The 14321-nt window shown below is 52.1% G+C and overlaps 5 protein-coding genes across 5 annotated transcripts; 2 read left to right on the plus strand and 3 right to left on the minus strand.

The window, feature by feature from the left end:
- Window positions 1–1489: 1489 nt before the first annotated feature.
- CTRU02_201858 (protein kinase) lies at window positions 1490–6609 on the minus strand (the record flags this gene model as incomplete). The annotated part of the gene is made up of 6 exons (XM_036725213.1): window positions 1490–2212; window positions 2266–2687; window positions 2742–3744; window positions 3807–4145; window positions 4197–6329; window positions 6400–6609. The coding sequence occupies 6 exons, from the start codon at window positions 6607–6609 to the stop codon at window positions 1490–1492; spliced, it is 4830 nt and encodes a 1609-aa protein (XP_036582891.1).
- Window positions 6610–7260: 651 nt separating this feature from the next.
- Window positions 7261–9421, plus strand: CTRU02_201859 (urease accessory protein; the record flags this gene model as incomplete). Its single annotated transcript, XM_036725214.1, has 2 exons — window positions 7261–7330; window positions 7395–9421. The coding sequence occupies 2 exons, from the start codon at window positions 7261–7263 to the stop codon at window positions 9419–9421; spliced, it is 2097 nt and encodes a 698-aa protein (XP_036582892.1).
- A 244-nt stretch (window positions 9422–9665) lies between these two features.
- Window positions 9666–10417, minus strand: CTRU02_201860 (imidazoleglycerol-phosphate dehydratase; the record flags this gene model as incomplete). The annotated part of the gene is made up of 2 exons (XM_036725215.1): window positions 9666–10078; window positions 10141–10417. 2 exons carry the CDS (start codon window positions 10415–10417, stop codon window positions 9666–9668), a joined length of 690 nt encoding a protein of 229 aa, XP_036582893.1.
- Window positions 10418–10996: 579 nt separating this feature from the next.
- On the plus strand, window positions 10997–11579 carry CTRU02_201861 (der1-like family protein; the record flags this gene model as incomplete). Its single annotated transcript, XM_036725216.1, has 2 exons — window positions 10997–11043; window positions 11102–11579. The coding sequence occupies 2 exons, from the start codon at window positions 10997–10999 to the stop codon at window positions 11577–11579; spliced, it is 525 nt and encodes a 174-aa protein (XP_036582894.1).
- Window positions 11580–12550: 971 nt separating this feature from the next.
- On the minus strand, window positions 12551–14321 carry CTRU02_201862 (uncharacterized protein; the record flags this gene model as incomplete). The annotated part of the gene is made up of 3 exons (XM_036725217.1): window positions 12551–13665; window positions 13725–13976; window positions 14036–14321. 3 exons carry the CDS (start codon window positions 14319–14321, stop codon window positions 12551–12553), a joined length of 1653 nt encoding a protein of 550 aa, XP_036582895.1.

Here is a 14321-nt window from a genome sequence, read left to right on the forward strand (position 1 = left end):
TCGGAGCGCAGGGTCCCTACGTCGAGGATGGAGGAGGGATGACTCGATTAAGTATTGGGACTGACTCAAGGAGGCAAACAGATAAGATAAGAAGAAGGTCGCGGGGGACCCGTACAGGCGCTAAGGTTATGGGGTTGAGTCGTAGAAAAGCTCCGAGGAAGAAGGAAAAAGGTTGAAATCGAAGGAAGGCGTCACTCAAGTAACGAGAGGAAGGTTTAAAAAGCACGGGACGAGTGCGGAAGGATGTGCAAGGGCTGATCAGGGCAAGAATGGGGAGAGAAAAGAGGTGACGAAGGTGCCTGTCGCGGTTTATCAAGGTTCCATTAAGTGCCGTTGACCGGAAACCGAACGAGTTGAGACAGCCAGGGCACCCTACGACTCTTGGGGCCCCAAATCCCCCCCTGCTCCAATGAAGGGTGGTCACGCAGTGTCTCGGATCCGTGGCCAGCGCAGGGCGCCGCCTGTTCTTACTGTCGCTGTCTCCGTCAGAGTCGGGTAATTTAAACCTGGGGGTACCCTTTGGCGCAAGCATTCAGTCTGGACTGCAGCAAACTACTGAAAGTCACCTCACCCTCGGGTCAGGCTTGCTAGGGTCGGCCAAAAAAACGCCACCCAACTGCCAGTGTGTTGCTTACATGACCCCCTCCAATCTTCTACTCGAACCTGATGGAATCTTAAAGGGCTAGGCTTTTTGGCTGGCTTGGACTTTGGGTCAGGCACCTCTTTGTCCGTGCCCCAGCTCACTCTTTCTTTTGTAGCCTCCATACAAGACTTGTGGCTAGTGCGGTTAGTGAGTAGTAGTAGTAGGAGGACTGCAACAGCCAAACCACCTTGATGTACTTCGAATCACCTAGTCTAATCCTGTCCATCTGACTACACACGTTAATAGTATCTTCATCAGTTTGCAAGGGTAACCCAGACTTGCAGGAGGCACGCAGGGCCCATATTGGAAACCCTCTTTCAACCAGAGTCTTCCCTACATTTCTCGGGTCCAAAACTGCCTTCAGAAGCAACGAACTGCTGCTGATCTGACACTGAGGTGCACTTTGTTTCGGTACCTGCCCGGGAGTTTGCTTTATGCATGAAAAGCCAGGGCTGGTTACCTGCTCCAGACAAAGCGTTCTAAGCCAAAGTCTCGACCAACAAGCAAACAATGTGAACTCGATCGAGGGCTTTGTCCTTGGCCCTGGATCGACTCAGCCATGCAACTCACACCACCCACGGCGCATGTCATTTCCTTGGCATCGAACCCCTGCGTTGACTCCAGATGCAGGTTTGCGGTTTGCATCGAAAAAAAATACTCACGATAACGCTTCCTTTGGCCAGGGGCGGGCAAAGTCGACAGCACGCACTTTGGCACTTTTTTTTATGCGACAACGCCGAGATAATTGTTTTAATTCGTACGTTTCTCAGCCTTCCCCAGTCTCCCCTGCAACACATCACCCCAACCAACACAACCACTTTTGACCCTGTCATCGTGATCCTCTCATTAGCCCCCCAGGTCATAGTAGATGCAGTTTCCAGTCCTGAAGTTGTAGAGGAACGAATGCCGACTGCCATTCTTCTTCTCCCATGCCCACTTCCAGGTCAACAACATGTCGTGAATCTCCCGCACGTACTTCTTCTCCGCCGTCGTCACGCTGTGTTCCGCCTTTCTCCAGCTCTCCCCGTCAGATAGGCACGTCTCCCTGATGAGGTCCATGACCTGGTCCGTCGTCTCCACGGCCAAGATGGGCCCGTCGAGGAACGAATGCACGAGGCTTGCCGCGCTGACCTGCGCCTGTTCCACCACCGTCCGCCGGTTGAACTTCTTGCTCCGAGTCTGCGCCACCAGCACCCGCACATCCTGCTCCTGATGCGCATCCGCCGCCGCGCTGGCCTCGGAATGTTGTGCGGTTCCCCTTATCTTGGCTGCCGTCTTGGAGTCGCGTTCCCGGATGTCGGCACGGAGCCACGATAGCAACTGCGCGATGGGTAGGTCAACGTCCGGGGTGTCCTTCTTGTCCATCGTCTTGACCTTGACTATCGCGTCTTGTTTAATAATGATAATCCATGAGTATCCCTCATCACGGTTCCGGGCGAGCAAGTCTTCCGGTGACCGTGAGTCCCTAGCCAGCTCGGCACTGATATTATGAGCCCAAAGAGTCTGCAAAAGATCTACGCCTGTAGACCGCAAAACGGCGGCATCGAAACTGGCCACAAGAGCATCGCACTTGAGTACACATTAGCAAACTGGCCACAAGGCACAAGTGACTTTTAACTTACTCTGCGCGTGTTATGGAAGAGGTTATTAATCTCTTCTTCAGCCTTCTTAAGGAACGCCTTGCCGTTGGCTTTGGGCACTCTAGAGAGTTTCTCCCAGGACAGGTTGAAACCCACAGCATGGCGTTCCTCATAGTGACTGCCAATCCTGGGGCGGTTCTCCCTGATGAGACTGTCATACCGACCTCCCGCCGCAAACACGTCCTTAACCTTCTTGTCGTAGAGACAGGAAAACAGGACTCCACCGGTGTAGAAACTCTCTTTGAGGCTGTGCAGAGGGGTAATGTAGATTTTACTGGCAACTCCAAGTCGCTTGGCATACTCAGAGACCTCTTTCAGATGGGCCAGAGTTGATGATGCCCGCCGATACATCTCGGTGCCTTCAAAGATCGATTTCAACTTTGAAAACGCCTTGGACGGGGTATCTATTCATGTCAGACTCCACAACCCAATTGTCTAGCAATTAAAAAGCCGCATACCTCTGAAATCGAATCGCTGTAGTTCATCAACACTTGTCGCCGACAAGCCGACCAAAGGAGATCGCAGTTGCACCCTAATCTTCTGCCACGTCCAGTTGTGAATGTTAAGTTTGCTAAGAACATCGGCCGCAGCCCTGCGCGACCCAGGCTCCACGCGGCAGTGGTCGAATATGAGTTGCAAAAGATCCGAATGTCCGAGGTGGAAACACATTTGGCTCGATGACAGCGATGGGAACGTGTCTATTATTTCGTCGAGAACCTTAAGAACCTCTGCTTCTTTGAGGGCTAGATCGAAAGTGTCAGTCGTGACAATGTCAAAGTCGACTTCGCCGAGCATGAGAGGTTGTCCAAGGTCCTGTCTGTCGCGGAAGATATTCCCAAAGGCAAAAGTTCGCTGAACGCTCGCTGTTCCACTAGCCTTGGCCAACATTCTCGCATGGCCCATTGTAAGATCGAAAGGAAGCTGCAGGACTGTTCCGTTCGTGTCCAGCAGTTTCACTGCATTTTGATCCGTGTAATGGGAGGAACGCGGATAGAGGCTGTTCCGTGGGCACTCCAGCGCACCGTGTCGACGGAATATAGATATCAGTGTTTCCTTCACAGTACTTTGGTTCAGTAAATCTGCCTGACTAGGGCTTGTTTCATTCATGTCCCAAGCGTAGTCTTTTGCTTGCTCCATTGGCCGGGCGAACAGTGTCGACAGCATCTTTTGGTAGTATGGCGAGCTTGGATCCGCAAGACCAGCCAGCGTTCGTCTAATTGTTTCGCTTTCCATCTGAACAGGTAATTTTCCGCTCTGCAGTAACTCTGCACTAGATGGCCGTTCTTTGGGATTGTGAGTTAGCAAGGACGTAACAATTTCTGTTTGTATTCTTTCGGCCGGCTTGAAGTCTGACGGAAGTACCGGGCTTGGTCGTCGAAGCTGCTCTAGAACAACAGCTCTCTGCATACCCAGCATCGGCGGGTAACACATCTCAAAGAAGATGATACCCAACGAGTACATCTGAAAAGCTGTCAGTATCATTTCAACAACAGGCATGCTGTTCGCTTGGACATGAAACTTACGTCAACTTTGGAGCTGTACATGCCGTGAGATGCAGAGCGCACCTCAGGCGCTGCGTAAAAAGTCGTTCCGATACTTCTAGTGATGTCGTCTGCCTCCATTGCGTTTGGTAGGCTCTTGTCCACGGCGAACTGACCACTCGTGGCCAGACCAAAATCACCAATTTTCACGTTGTCTGTACCGTCACTGCTATGAGCAATGAAGATGTTTTCTGGTTTTAGATCTCGGTGCACGATACTCAGACCGTGAATATGAGCAAGGCCCTCGAGTATCTGTCGGAAAAGCCGCCAAATCTCAGGGGTGTTCTGATAAAGCTTTCGAGTGATCAAGTCTCGAAGTGTCTGTTAAGATTAGCAAAAATGATCGAAGTCCAACTCAACAAATCGACTCACCCGCTTCTCACAATACTCCATAGAGATATACAGAACAGTCCTGAAGGGCCGTTGAGAGCGGCTTCGTGCGTGTCGCTGTACGTTCCCAACCGCCCGGTGACTGTCATCATCGTCAGAGTCACTATCGTCTTCAGAATCATCTTCTTCATCTTCGTCATCTTCGTCGTCGTCATCGTCACCTTCGGAATCATCGTAACCGAACTCAACTTGAGGGTAGCCACTCGAAGACATGAAATCCAGACCTCCAGTACTCGTGGCGAAATGAATAACCGGGTCTTGAGATATAGTCTCTCTAGAGTCCTCGGTCATGTCTTCTGTGGAGGTATCGCCTTCTGTGTCGGACTGGTCCACAATCTCCTCAACCCATGTGTTGTAGTATCGGACCACAGCAGGATGACTGAGTTGTGACAGAAGGCGAACCTCTTTTAATATTTCCGTCAGACTCGCTTGAGACCTTTGGCTAATTTTCTTGATGGCATAAATTTGTCCATCGAGTTTCTTTCGAGCCTTGACGACTTCGCCGAATCCTCCCTTGCCTAGACGGCCCTCTTCATCAAAATCTTCTCGATACCTTGACGAAGTAATACCCCTATTTGTCGACTCGCGTCTCAGTCTCGGCGGCATTGGTGACAGTGAGTTTAGAGAATGGTAGTTGGACATAATAGCGGAGCTATCCTCTACCACTACTGGCGCATCTGTGGCAAGGAACTCGCTGGATCCAAGCTCAAAAGCACGAGGCCGTTTCTTGGGGTCCGGTTTAAAGAACCTTGTGACCAGCTCCTGCAACGGCTTCGAGAGGGACATGGAGTCCGAAACAGAAGAAGGAGAATGGTATTTTTGAGGTACATCAAGCCCAAATATCATTTGCAAGAAAACGATGCCAAATTCCCATATGTCTGTCTTCGCCGTATAATGCGGTTTCGATAGAGCTGCAGTCTCTGGTGGTAGCCAGTAGGCTGATTTGGCGGAGCTCATGCCAGGCGGTGCTTGCGCCTTGGATGAAATGTTGTGCAACTCTCTCTGAAACCCGGCATCAGAGAGTTTGGGAACCACCTCCCCAGTTTGTTCTCTGAAAAGCAAGACATTTCCTGGGTGTATGTCTTCATGAACTAGTGATTTGTTGTGGAGGAAGTTCAAGGCATCCAGGAGGTCTCTTGTCCACGCACGCACTTTGCTGGTGTCCATACGGCCGGCAAGATCAAGCAACTCAGCCAGTGATCCCTTCTCGGCACTTGGAGTGAGAATGCTAACAGTCCAGAGGTTTGCTGAAGCCTTCTCCGCATTGCTCTTCTCCCGCTCCACTCTGAAGTCGAGAACTTCAAGCAAATTGCGGTGGCGGACCTTTTTCAAGGCTTCAAGCTGGGTCTCGAGGGACTGAATCTGCTTTTTGAAAACGGCTACGTCTTTTGCACTGGAGCGGAGGACCGTCTCCTTGAGTGCCAGATTTGGACAGTCCTGGCCGGTCGCGACAATGGGCCAAACAGAGAAAACAGACGAAACAGGGCCTTTTGCCACTTCAGACTTCCCAAAGACAGCCTGGAATGAGATGATATTTCCAGTTTTGTCTGTCGTATGACAGGGCTGATCGAAGACTATGCGGCCATTTTCAGTACCGTTCATACCGTCCATGTTGTTGAGCGATGACAGCCCATTCGGGCGATTCTTCTTGCGCAATTCCTTGGCCTTTTCTTTCTGGCGCTTAAGCTCAACTTGCAATAAGCCACCGAGGACTCTCTCTTCTTCCTTGCTCTCCTCTTCCTTCTTACGCTCTTCCTCTTCTTTCTGTTCCTGGGCGAGTTTGGCCAAGTAGGCTTCATGAATGGCTCTCTCCTCTTCAAGCGAGGGCAGTTCACGACCTTTCGCCTTGGCTTGGGCAGCGTCTTCCAGAATGTCTCTCAGTCCCTCCACAATACGGTCCACCATCTCCTGCTCCTCAGTGGCGAAGACTTTGGGCTGAATCTCGAGATATTTTTGAAGTTTGAAAAGGACGACTTCACGAAGGTCGCCAGTATCTTTCAAAGTCAACAGAGGCGGGCTCTTGGGGTACGTAGCGGTCATGACCACGCCTAAGGTGATTGCGAAATCCTCATCTGAAGACGCCCTAATGCGAATGTCAAACGCGGGCTCTGACTTCTATCCGTTTATCAGCATTGCTTCTAAGCCGGCGACGGCGTTCCATTGCGATCGGCAGTGATGTCTTTACCTTCCAAGCACTATGAGTCTCTGCAGGCTTCACGAAATCCTCCCCATACATTGCTTCCAGAACAATGAGTTCGTTCTGCTGGAGTTCTTCATATTCAATTTTGCTGGTACGCTCAGGACTCCTGGGTTTGAGTCCCGGAAAGCTTGAGTCATCTTTCTTAGTCGGTAGGTTGATGGGCTTTTTCCACGCCCCGGATGCTTTCCACGCCATATCGAAGCGACGAGAAAAGGCCTGACAAATCACCACAGCATGAGCCGTGATAATTCGTTAAGGGGAAGCCATACTGTTTTGCAAATAGTCGTTGTTATCAAGGTTCAAGTAAGTGTCGGTGATGATCCAGAAAGGAAAAAGCAAACGAATTCCAGCTGAACGCAACGCCACTAGGCATCGAGTGCTGTCCGCCTGATGCGCTGTCACAGTATAGCCCTTTAGGCGCAGATCAAGTGGGGTTTTTTCAAGTGACAGTTGGTGCCCCTCACTGATGACGCCCATCGCCTTAGGGGGTCTTTCAGTGGGCCGTAAGAGCTGATGTTCTAGAGCAGCTGGGAGGCGAGGGGCAAAGAGCGCTAAACGGCCGTGCACACACTGTACAGACACATTGTGGGCCGTGCAGACCAACCACGAACGCGACGTCCCTTTGGGGAAACAAAGTAAACAATGCAATATGGGAACCAAGTCTGTACGTTGCGGTCAGATCACAACCTTCAAACTGGTTATATCCGGACACACAGAAGCGCATGTGATGCGATCGCTTCAAACGGACACTGCGTGGCTTCAGACACACTGGTTCTACGCATGAGACCCTTTTGTTAGCTCAATAATATATCACTGAGGACGACAAACGCTTCAGGGTGGTAAAAGATGCTGGGCTGGGTTCTTAGGCGAGGGTTGGACGGCGCGTCGGGGGGAAACAGAGCCAACGCAGGTGCAGGTGCGAACAATCAACATCAATTGCAAAACACACGACGTTCCCCATTTTACTGACGTCGCATTAGATGACACCACTCAAATCGATCAACCAGACACGCCGGCTCCCGTCTTTGCTGCCCGAGCATTGAAAAGTGCAATTTTTGGCACTCCCGCACGACCTGACGACGATCGCGACAACAACGGTGCCAGTATGGCGCGTCACAAGAATACATACGACTCCGAAACAGAGTCGCGGACCCCAGTAAAACAACCGCAGGGCATTTTACTCACCCCTGGAACTGGCACCTCTCGACGAAAACGAGTCTCGTTCGGAAACGATGTGTTGGACAAAGCCGGCGGCAAGAAGGGCAAAGGAAAAGATACAGACGACCGACCGGGGAAGTTTCCTTCCAGCTTCGACCTTACGAACGGCGATTCTGCAAGCAAGCGCACAAAGTTGACCGAAACAATGGAAAACTCACGTCGAGCGAAGGGGGCTACAAGCACTCGCGAGAGCCAACAAACACATTCTCAGCCAACCCGAGCGGATGACGCTGAAGATGAATGGGAGGAAGCTGACGACGACCAATGCACGAGCGATGTCACGATTGACCTTAACGAGCCTCATTCGCGGTCGGGAAAGTATTGGAAGTCGGAATTCGAACAGTATCACCAAGACGCTAAGGCCGAGATGGAGAAATTGCTCAAGTACAAGCAGCTGGCCAAGTCGTACGCCAAAATGAAGGACGCTGAGGCCATCGATTTGAACTCGAAACTCAGGGAAGAACAAGACAAGGTTGTCCAGATGGAGAAGAAGATTACCGAAATGGCAGCGCAGATAGCTTCCAAACGTGTCAGCGGTGAGGAGAGAGACAATCCTCAGCTGTTGAAGGATTTGGCGAAGCAGACTGCAGTTGCCGTAGAGTACAGGTCACAGGTCAAAGAGCTCGCCGCCCTGCTGGAGAATCGCGACGAGGAGGAGGGGGATGCGCGAAGCCGGCGCCGACGGCAAGCGGCATCTCCACGCACGCAGAAGACTTTGCTTGAGACGCAGCGTGAGCTGAGGAAAGCCAGAGCTCAAGTAAAGGAGAACAATCAACTAAAGGAAGAGATCGAGAGACTGAAGTCAGACCTTCTGTTCGCGGAGCAGCGTGCCAACAAGCTGGCTGAGGAGAACAAGCGGTTGGCTGGAGAGCGGCCCATTCAAGAGAGTGTCTCGTCCGTATCCGCTGCCCAGCTCGAAGAACTAGAAGACCTGAGACAAGAATCCCGCCAAAAAGACGAAGAACTACGCCGTGTCAAAGCGGACTTTGATGCGTATAGAGCGGATTCCGAGGCCATGCAAGAGGATACCAGGCGTATCCTGGAGAAGGCAACCGACAAGATTAATGATCTGAAGAAGGAAATTAAGACGCTCAAGGCAGGTGCAGCTGATGGACATAAAGCAAAGACGTCCGTCAGCTCTTTGCCAGAACGAGAGACAGCTGAAAAGGAGAAGGGACACGAGAGGGGACACCGGACACAGGACAACAATCGCTTTGGTACAGCTGACAAGGTCCGACAAACTTCAAATGGCACAGGTCGACGGAGTCTTGACCTTGTGGAAAGCCTTGGTAGGAAGCTCAACGAGTCCAAGTCCCTCAATCTACGGGACAAATACCAAGAAGACGCCGATTCACTCTCATCAAATGAAGAGGACCTTGCCAAGGTTCCTACAGGACGTCCCAAATCTGACATTATTTCAAATCGGATCAACTTGGACAAGCCTAGATGGCGACCATTCATCCCACGGTCACCTCGCAACAGGGCGTACCTCGGCGCCGACCTCAACGACCGGATCGTGAGCTCCAGCGAGATTCCGTCGGGAACAACGCCGGCACCACGACACAGATTCTCATCCAAAGAGAACGATCCTCCCATCGATTTGTTGCAGGATCGATTCGCCCGGCTCGGCAACCCTGATGCCGAGGCTAGCACTATGTTGGCGGCAAACATGTCGAAGAGCACCTTGCCGCCAGAACGGCGAGCGGCGGCTATTGCACGCATAGAACAAAGAAAGGCCGAAAAGAGGCGCACCATGTCGAATCAGAATAAGGAGAACATGCGACCTTGACAAGAATGACGGATAACTGCACGCGGGCGGTAATGTTCCTCGCCCTCTTTTTTTCTGTTTGGGAGTTTGTTTTGTGGGAACAGGATTCAGGCATTGTACTAGTAGATTTCTGGCACAGGGGATAGCATGGTGTTTGGGGGTATCATACCAAGTCGGAATATCTCTAATAAATCCGACGAGCATCTTTCCTGCGTTTGCCCATTGCTTTAACGTTTTACAAATATTTCATTATTTCATTCCGCATTTATGCGCTCAAAGTTCCCTTGGTGCTTGGGACCTCACCCTCCTTGCCCGCAACACGGCTCGTCGCCATCTTGACAGCAACAGCCAGAGCCTTGAAGGCGCTCTCGGCGCGGTGGTGGTCATTCTCTCCCCTCAAGCAGTCGACGTGCAGCGTCACTCTGGCACCCTGGGCGAAGCTCTGCAAGCAGTGGGGAATCATCTCGCAGCTGAGGTCGCCAATCTTCTCTCTCTTCAGTCCGAGGTCGACGACGCTGTAGGGGCGGTTCGAGAGGTCGATGACGGCGCGGGAGAGTGCTTCGTCGAGAGGGGCGTAGGCATAGCCGAAGCGGGCAAGGCCGGCCATGCTACCCAGAGCGTTGGCGAAGGCATATCCGAGAGCTATGCAGACGTCTTCGGCGGTGTGGTGGTCATCGACTATGGGTGGCGCAGTGTAAGCCAAGAATTCACGATAGTATTGGGATGAGGGGCAAACGAACTGTGCAGATCGCCCTTGCAGTTCAGGACCAGACTCCAGCCTGCATGCTTGGACAGGGCATGGAGCATGTGGTCGAGGAAGCCGATGCCCGTGTTGACGCTGATGGTCTGGGACTTGCTCGACTGCGAGGCGTGGCCGTCCCCGAGGGCCGCTGTGAGCCTTGAGTCGGTATCAGGTGGGAATGCCCCGCCATCCAAATTGAGTGCCAGTTGGATCTTGGTCTCGTTCGTGTCGCGGGCAATGGCGGCCCATCTGGGGGGGTAGGAAGTCGACGACATGGTGTAATGTCTACTGTAATGGTGTAAATGGGGTGTTTCGTGAGGAACGTAGTTGTCTCGAAAAGATCACAAGTCGCTATCAATTTCCAAGAATATTTGTCACTATTTTTTTTTTATTTGAGTCACTTGTCTACGGGCGCCGTCCGTCGGAGCAGCTCCAGCAGCGCACCGCTGAATGGTGGCGGTTCGACGTGGGGCATTGACCAATCAACACACAGCAACTGTCAGCGACCTCAGCGGCCGTAGTGATGAGTTCCTCCGGTTTTACACCGCTCTGGCCCACTCGGAGTGATGGGGGCCAGCCCCAGCGGCAGAAAAACGCATTGAAAAGCCCGAGGCTGACGGGATTCTTTGTCTTTCCAGCTTAATAAAAATCCTTCCAGAGGACACGGTTCACAAACATGAACCAACACATCAGCGCTACAGCCTGATGTCTCTCATTGGTCACTCTTCCACACCACCTGCAGATAAAAAGAGGCTCTTACCATCTGCAAACTGCTACTAACTAGCGTACATCATCATCCTCTCATTCTGCTTATTTCATCAAAGCCCTTGACTTTTGGGGCTACTTGAGACAAGATGTCGGAGATGCTTGATGTCTACTGGCAGGCGCCGCCCATCGCAAGGTAAGCTCATCGTCATCCCTCTTGCGGCTCATTTACAGTATGCTGACTCTCACCTCAGAACTCTTGCAACGGCTACCTTTGTCACCTCGGTGTCTGTTCTCTTGGGCATCGTGAGTCCGTACTGGTTCATCTTTATGCCCGACTACTTGTACAAGATCCCACCTCAGATCTGGCGCCTGGGCACCAACTTCCTCTTGACGGGCCCCCAGCTCAGCCTGCTCTTTGACACGTACTTCCTGTACACCTACCTCACCGCTCTCGAAGTCGGCAACCCCAGGTTCGCCAGACGCGAGGATGTGGTCTGGTATCTCATGTTTGTGTGCACTGTCATTACGGTAAGTCTTTACATCACTGCTAGCCCACTGCTTCGGCGGTTTTGCCCATGCTCGTTGTCGAGGACAACTCGGAAAGTTCCTTCCATATTTGAAAATACCCAAGCGAGGGGGAAGAAAAAAAACTCGCTTCTCGCACATTTTGCACCTCATATATCTGCCCGCATAGTGGATACCCACAGCTATAGCGGTTCCTGGAACTGAGGAAGATTACCCCTGCGGCGCGGTACAGTCCACCAATTCGCTTTAGGACTGTACTGTGGCGTGGGCATGGTGGGATGTCTTATGGATGGCTCGGGTAACATCCCATGTTGCTCGAGTGGTTTTTTTAGCGCCCTACATTTTACCACCCAAACCCTGGGTTTCTTATTGTCCATCTTCATCCGGCTTCGGCGGAAGAGAATGAAAAAACAAGAAAGAAGAAAAAAAGCATAGAAAGCTAATACCGCAACAGGCGCTCTGCACCTACCTCATGGGCGGAGGAGCCTTCTTGCCGGCTTTGATTCTCGCCATGTGCCGTACCGTCACCCAGGACCAGCGCGGCATGAAGGCCAACTTCTACTTTGTCACCATCCCCGCCCAACTCACACCCTTCTGCATGATGCTCGTGTCGCTCCTCTTCCCCGGCGGATACTACACTTTTATGCTCCAGCTCATGGGCTTCGTGGCCGCCCACCTGTACGACTTTCTCACCAGGATCTGGCCTCAGTTCAGTGGTGGTCGTAACTTGATTCCCGCGCCTGCCTTTTTGTCGAGGCTGGTGCAGACGCCGCGCTTCTACCGCCGTGACTACGGTACGGCTGTCAACAACCGCGCCACCGCGGGACAGACCTCGGGTAGCAGCACCGGTGCCTCTCTGGGTAATGGACCCCTTCCCGACTCGTGGAGGACGAGAGGCCCTGGAAGGCGCCTGGGTGACTAAATGAAACCTTGGGATCTATCTATAGTAGTTACTGTGTACGATAGTCATGTGATACCACTGCTATAATTGCGATCATTGCATTACGAATAATATTGTATTCGTCCTTGAGTTTCCTATCACTCATCTGACAGTTTGATAACCTTACGCCAAAATCCCTCGCTTGAAGATGAAAGAAGCCTGCCAACCAAAATCGCCAATAACCGTTTCCTACCTAATCCGTGTCATAAGACATCTTTCGTCGTGACTAAGTTTATCATCCGTATAGTGTGCTTTTGCCACTACGGATGGGCATGTCGCCTTCATATTCTCTAGGGTCTTCCCTTGCTGGCGCCACATGAGAAATAACCGCACGCCCAGCCAGCGGCCTGTCTTGAAATCTCTCTTCGTAAATAGCCATAGGTTGTGAGATTTGCATCTGGCTAGTCTCGCCCTTGTCGGCCACTGGAGTCGCATCTTGAACTGTAATTTGAGGTGGCGAATACTTCTTTGGTATCCGCAACTTCCGTACTGAGGGCATTGATATCGATGGTATCCTTGAAGACGCTTTCCGAGCTGGAGGCGGTCCTGGTGGAGGCGGCGGAATCGCTGCCATGGTGACGCCCGCAGGATTTTGAAGGTACGATTCTTGTGACCTCGCTGGTGATGGTGTTCGAGACACAGCAGCTGCTGGCGGGGGTCTGATAGGTATTGTCCCCTCCTCATTAACGGCATTCAGGTATGTCTGTAGCGCGTAAGAGTCGGGAACGTTCGTTTTGCGGACGTTCTGCGGCGGCGGCGTGGCTGCACTCGCGCGGGCTGACTGGCGGCTCATAGCTCTAGGAATGTAAGCTGGGTGCGTGGGCAGAGCGCTTCCAAGGCCGTGATGGCTAGATCGAGGGTCGAAGTTGTAGTGAGCCAACTCTCTGCCGTTCTGCATTTCTTGCTCCATCTTGTCGTAAAAGTCGGCATTGTTAATGATCTGCTTCTCTTGCAGCTCGTAATTGTAGGAATTAATTGATGAAGACTTTTTGTGGTCTGTGATAGGCAAGTAGGGGTTCGGATCAATCGCGGTAAAGGAGCTTGAGTAGCTCGCTGGGGGGTGAGAGGGCGAGTTTTCTTGTAACTGCGCCTTCAACTTCCTTTGCCTGCTGCAGTAGACGATAAAGAGGCAGATTGCGCCAATGAAGACAAGCCCTCCTCCAACGGCGATGCCCACAATGGTTCCAACCGTCATCGTCGTCGAAGAGGCGCCACCATCTCCAGGCATAGTCGTGTTTGTAGCCGGCTCGGTGATGTTTACGGCACTGCTCGAGAAAAGCTGTCCGGTAAGACCAAGGAGATTTCCACCAGAGGGCTTCTGCTGGCAGCCGGCCTTGAGAGCAATCAGGACTGGAAGTCAAAAAGTTAGCAAGTTGTCAGCGGAAACAAGGCGTGAGCAGGATACTAACAGTTCGAAAGATAGCTCTGGCTATCACTTGATTGCAAGCATCGAACGCATGACCACCAGTTGGAGCTTGAAAACCTGTCATTATCGGCTGTGCAGTAATCGTATGAGGTGACGGCGTCTGGTGTGGTAAGACCAGCTGTCAAGGCGCTCTTGAGGGGTCTGCAAGCACTATTGATGATGCATGGAGAGTTGATGCGGGAGATCGCGTCCGGGAAGTCGAAGAGGCAAACATCTACTGCATAGCGGATGTTGTCTATTACTCAAAGTCAGCAGTCCGCCATCGAACATCGTCCTCGCTACATGAGATCTTACACAAGAACCAAGCAGCGTCACTTGCGGCACCCTTAGTGGCTTGACTCTTTTGCAAGCAGCTAACACAGTTCTTGAACTTGATACCCGTGCCGGTTGAATGATACTGGTCGTTCTCGCAAACAATGTCAGATGAGTTCGTGCTTGGAGTCGCAGCGTCAGTCGTCGTTCCGTTCGGTCCTCCCAAGCACAATGCCGCACAGTCGGAGCCGGGTGTGACTTCGAGCGATAATATGGCCGTAAGAAGCGAGAACACCGCAAGCAAATGCCAGAGAGAAGGGGCGGCCAT

Source organism: Colletotrichum truncatum (assembly GCF_014235925.2).
Source record: "Colletotrichum truncatum strain CMES1059 chromosome Unknown Contig_0001, whole genome shotgun sequence".
NCBI classification, from domain to species: domain Eukaryota; kingdom Fungi; phylum Ascomycota; class Sordariomycetes; order Glomerellales; family Glomerellaceae; genus Colletotrichum; species Colletotrichum truncatum.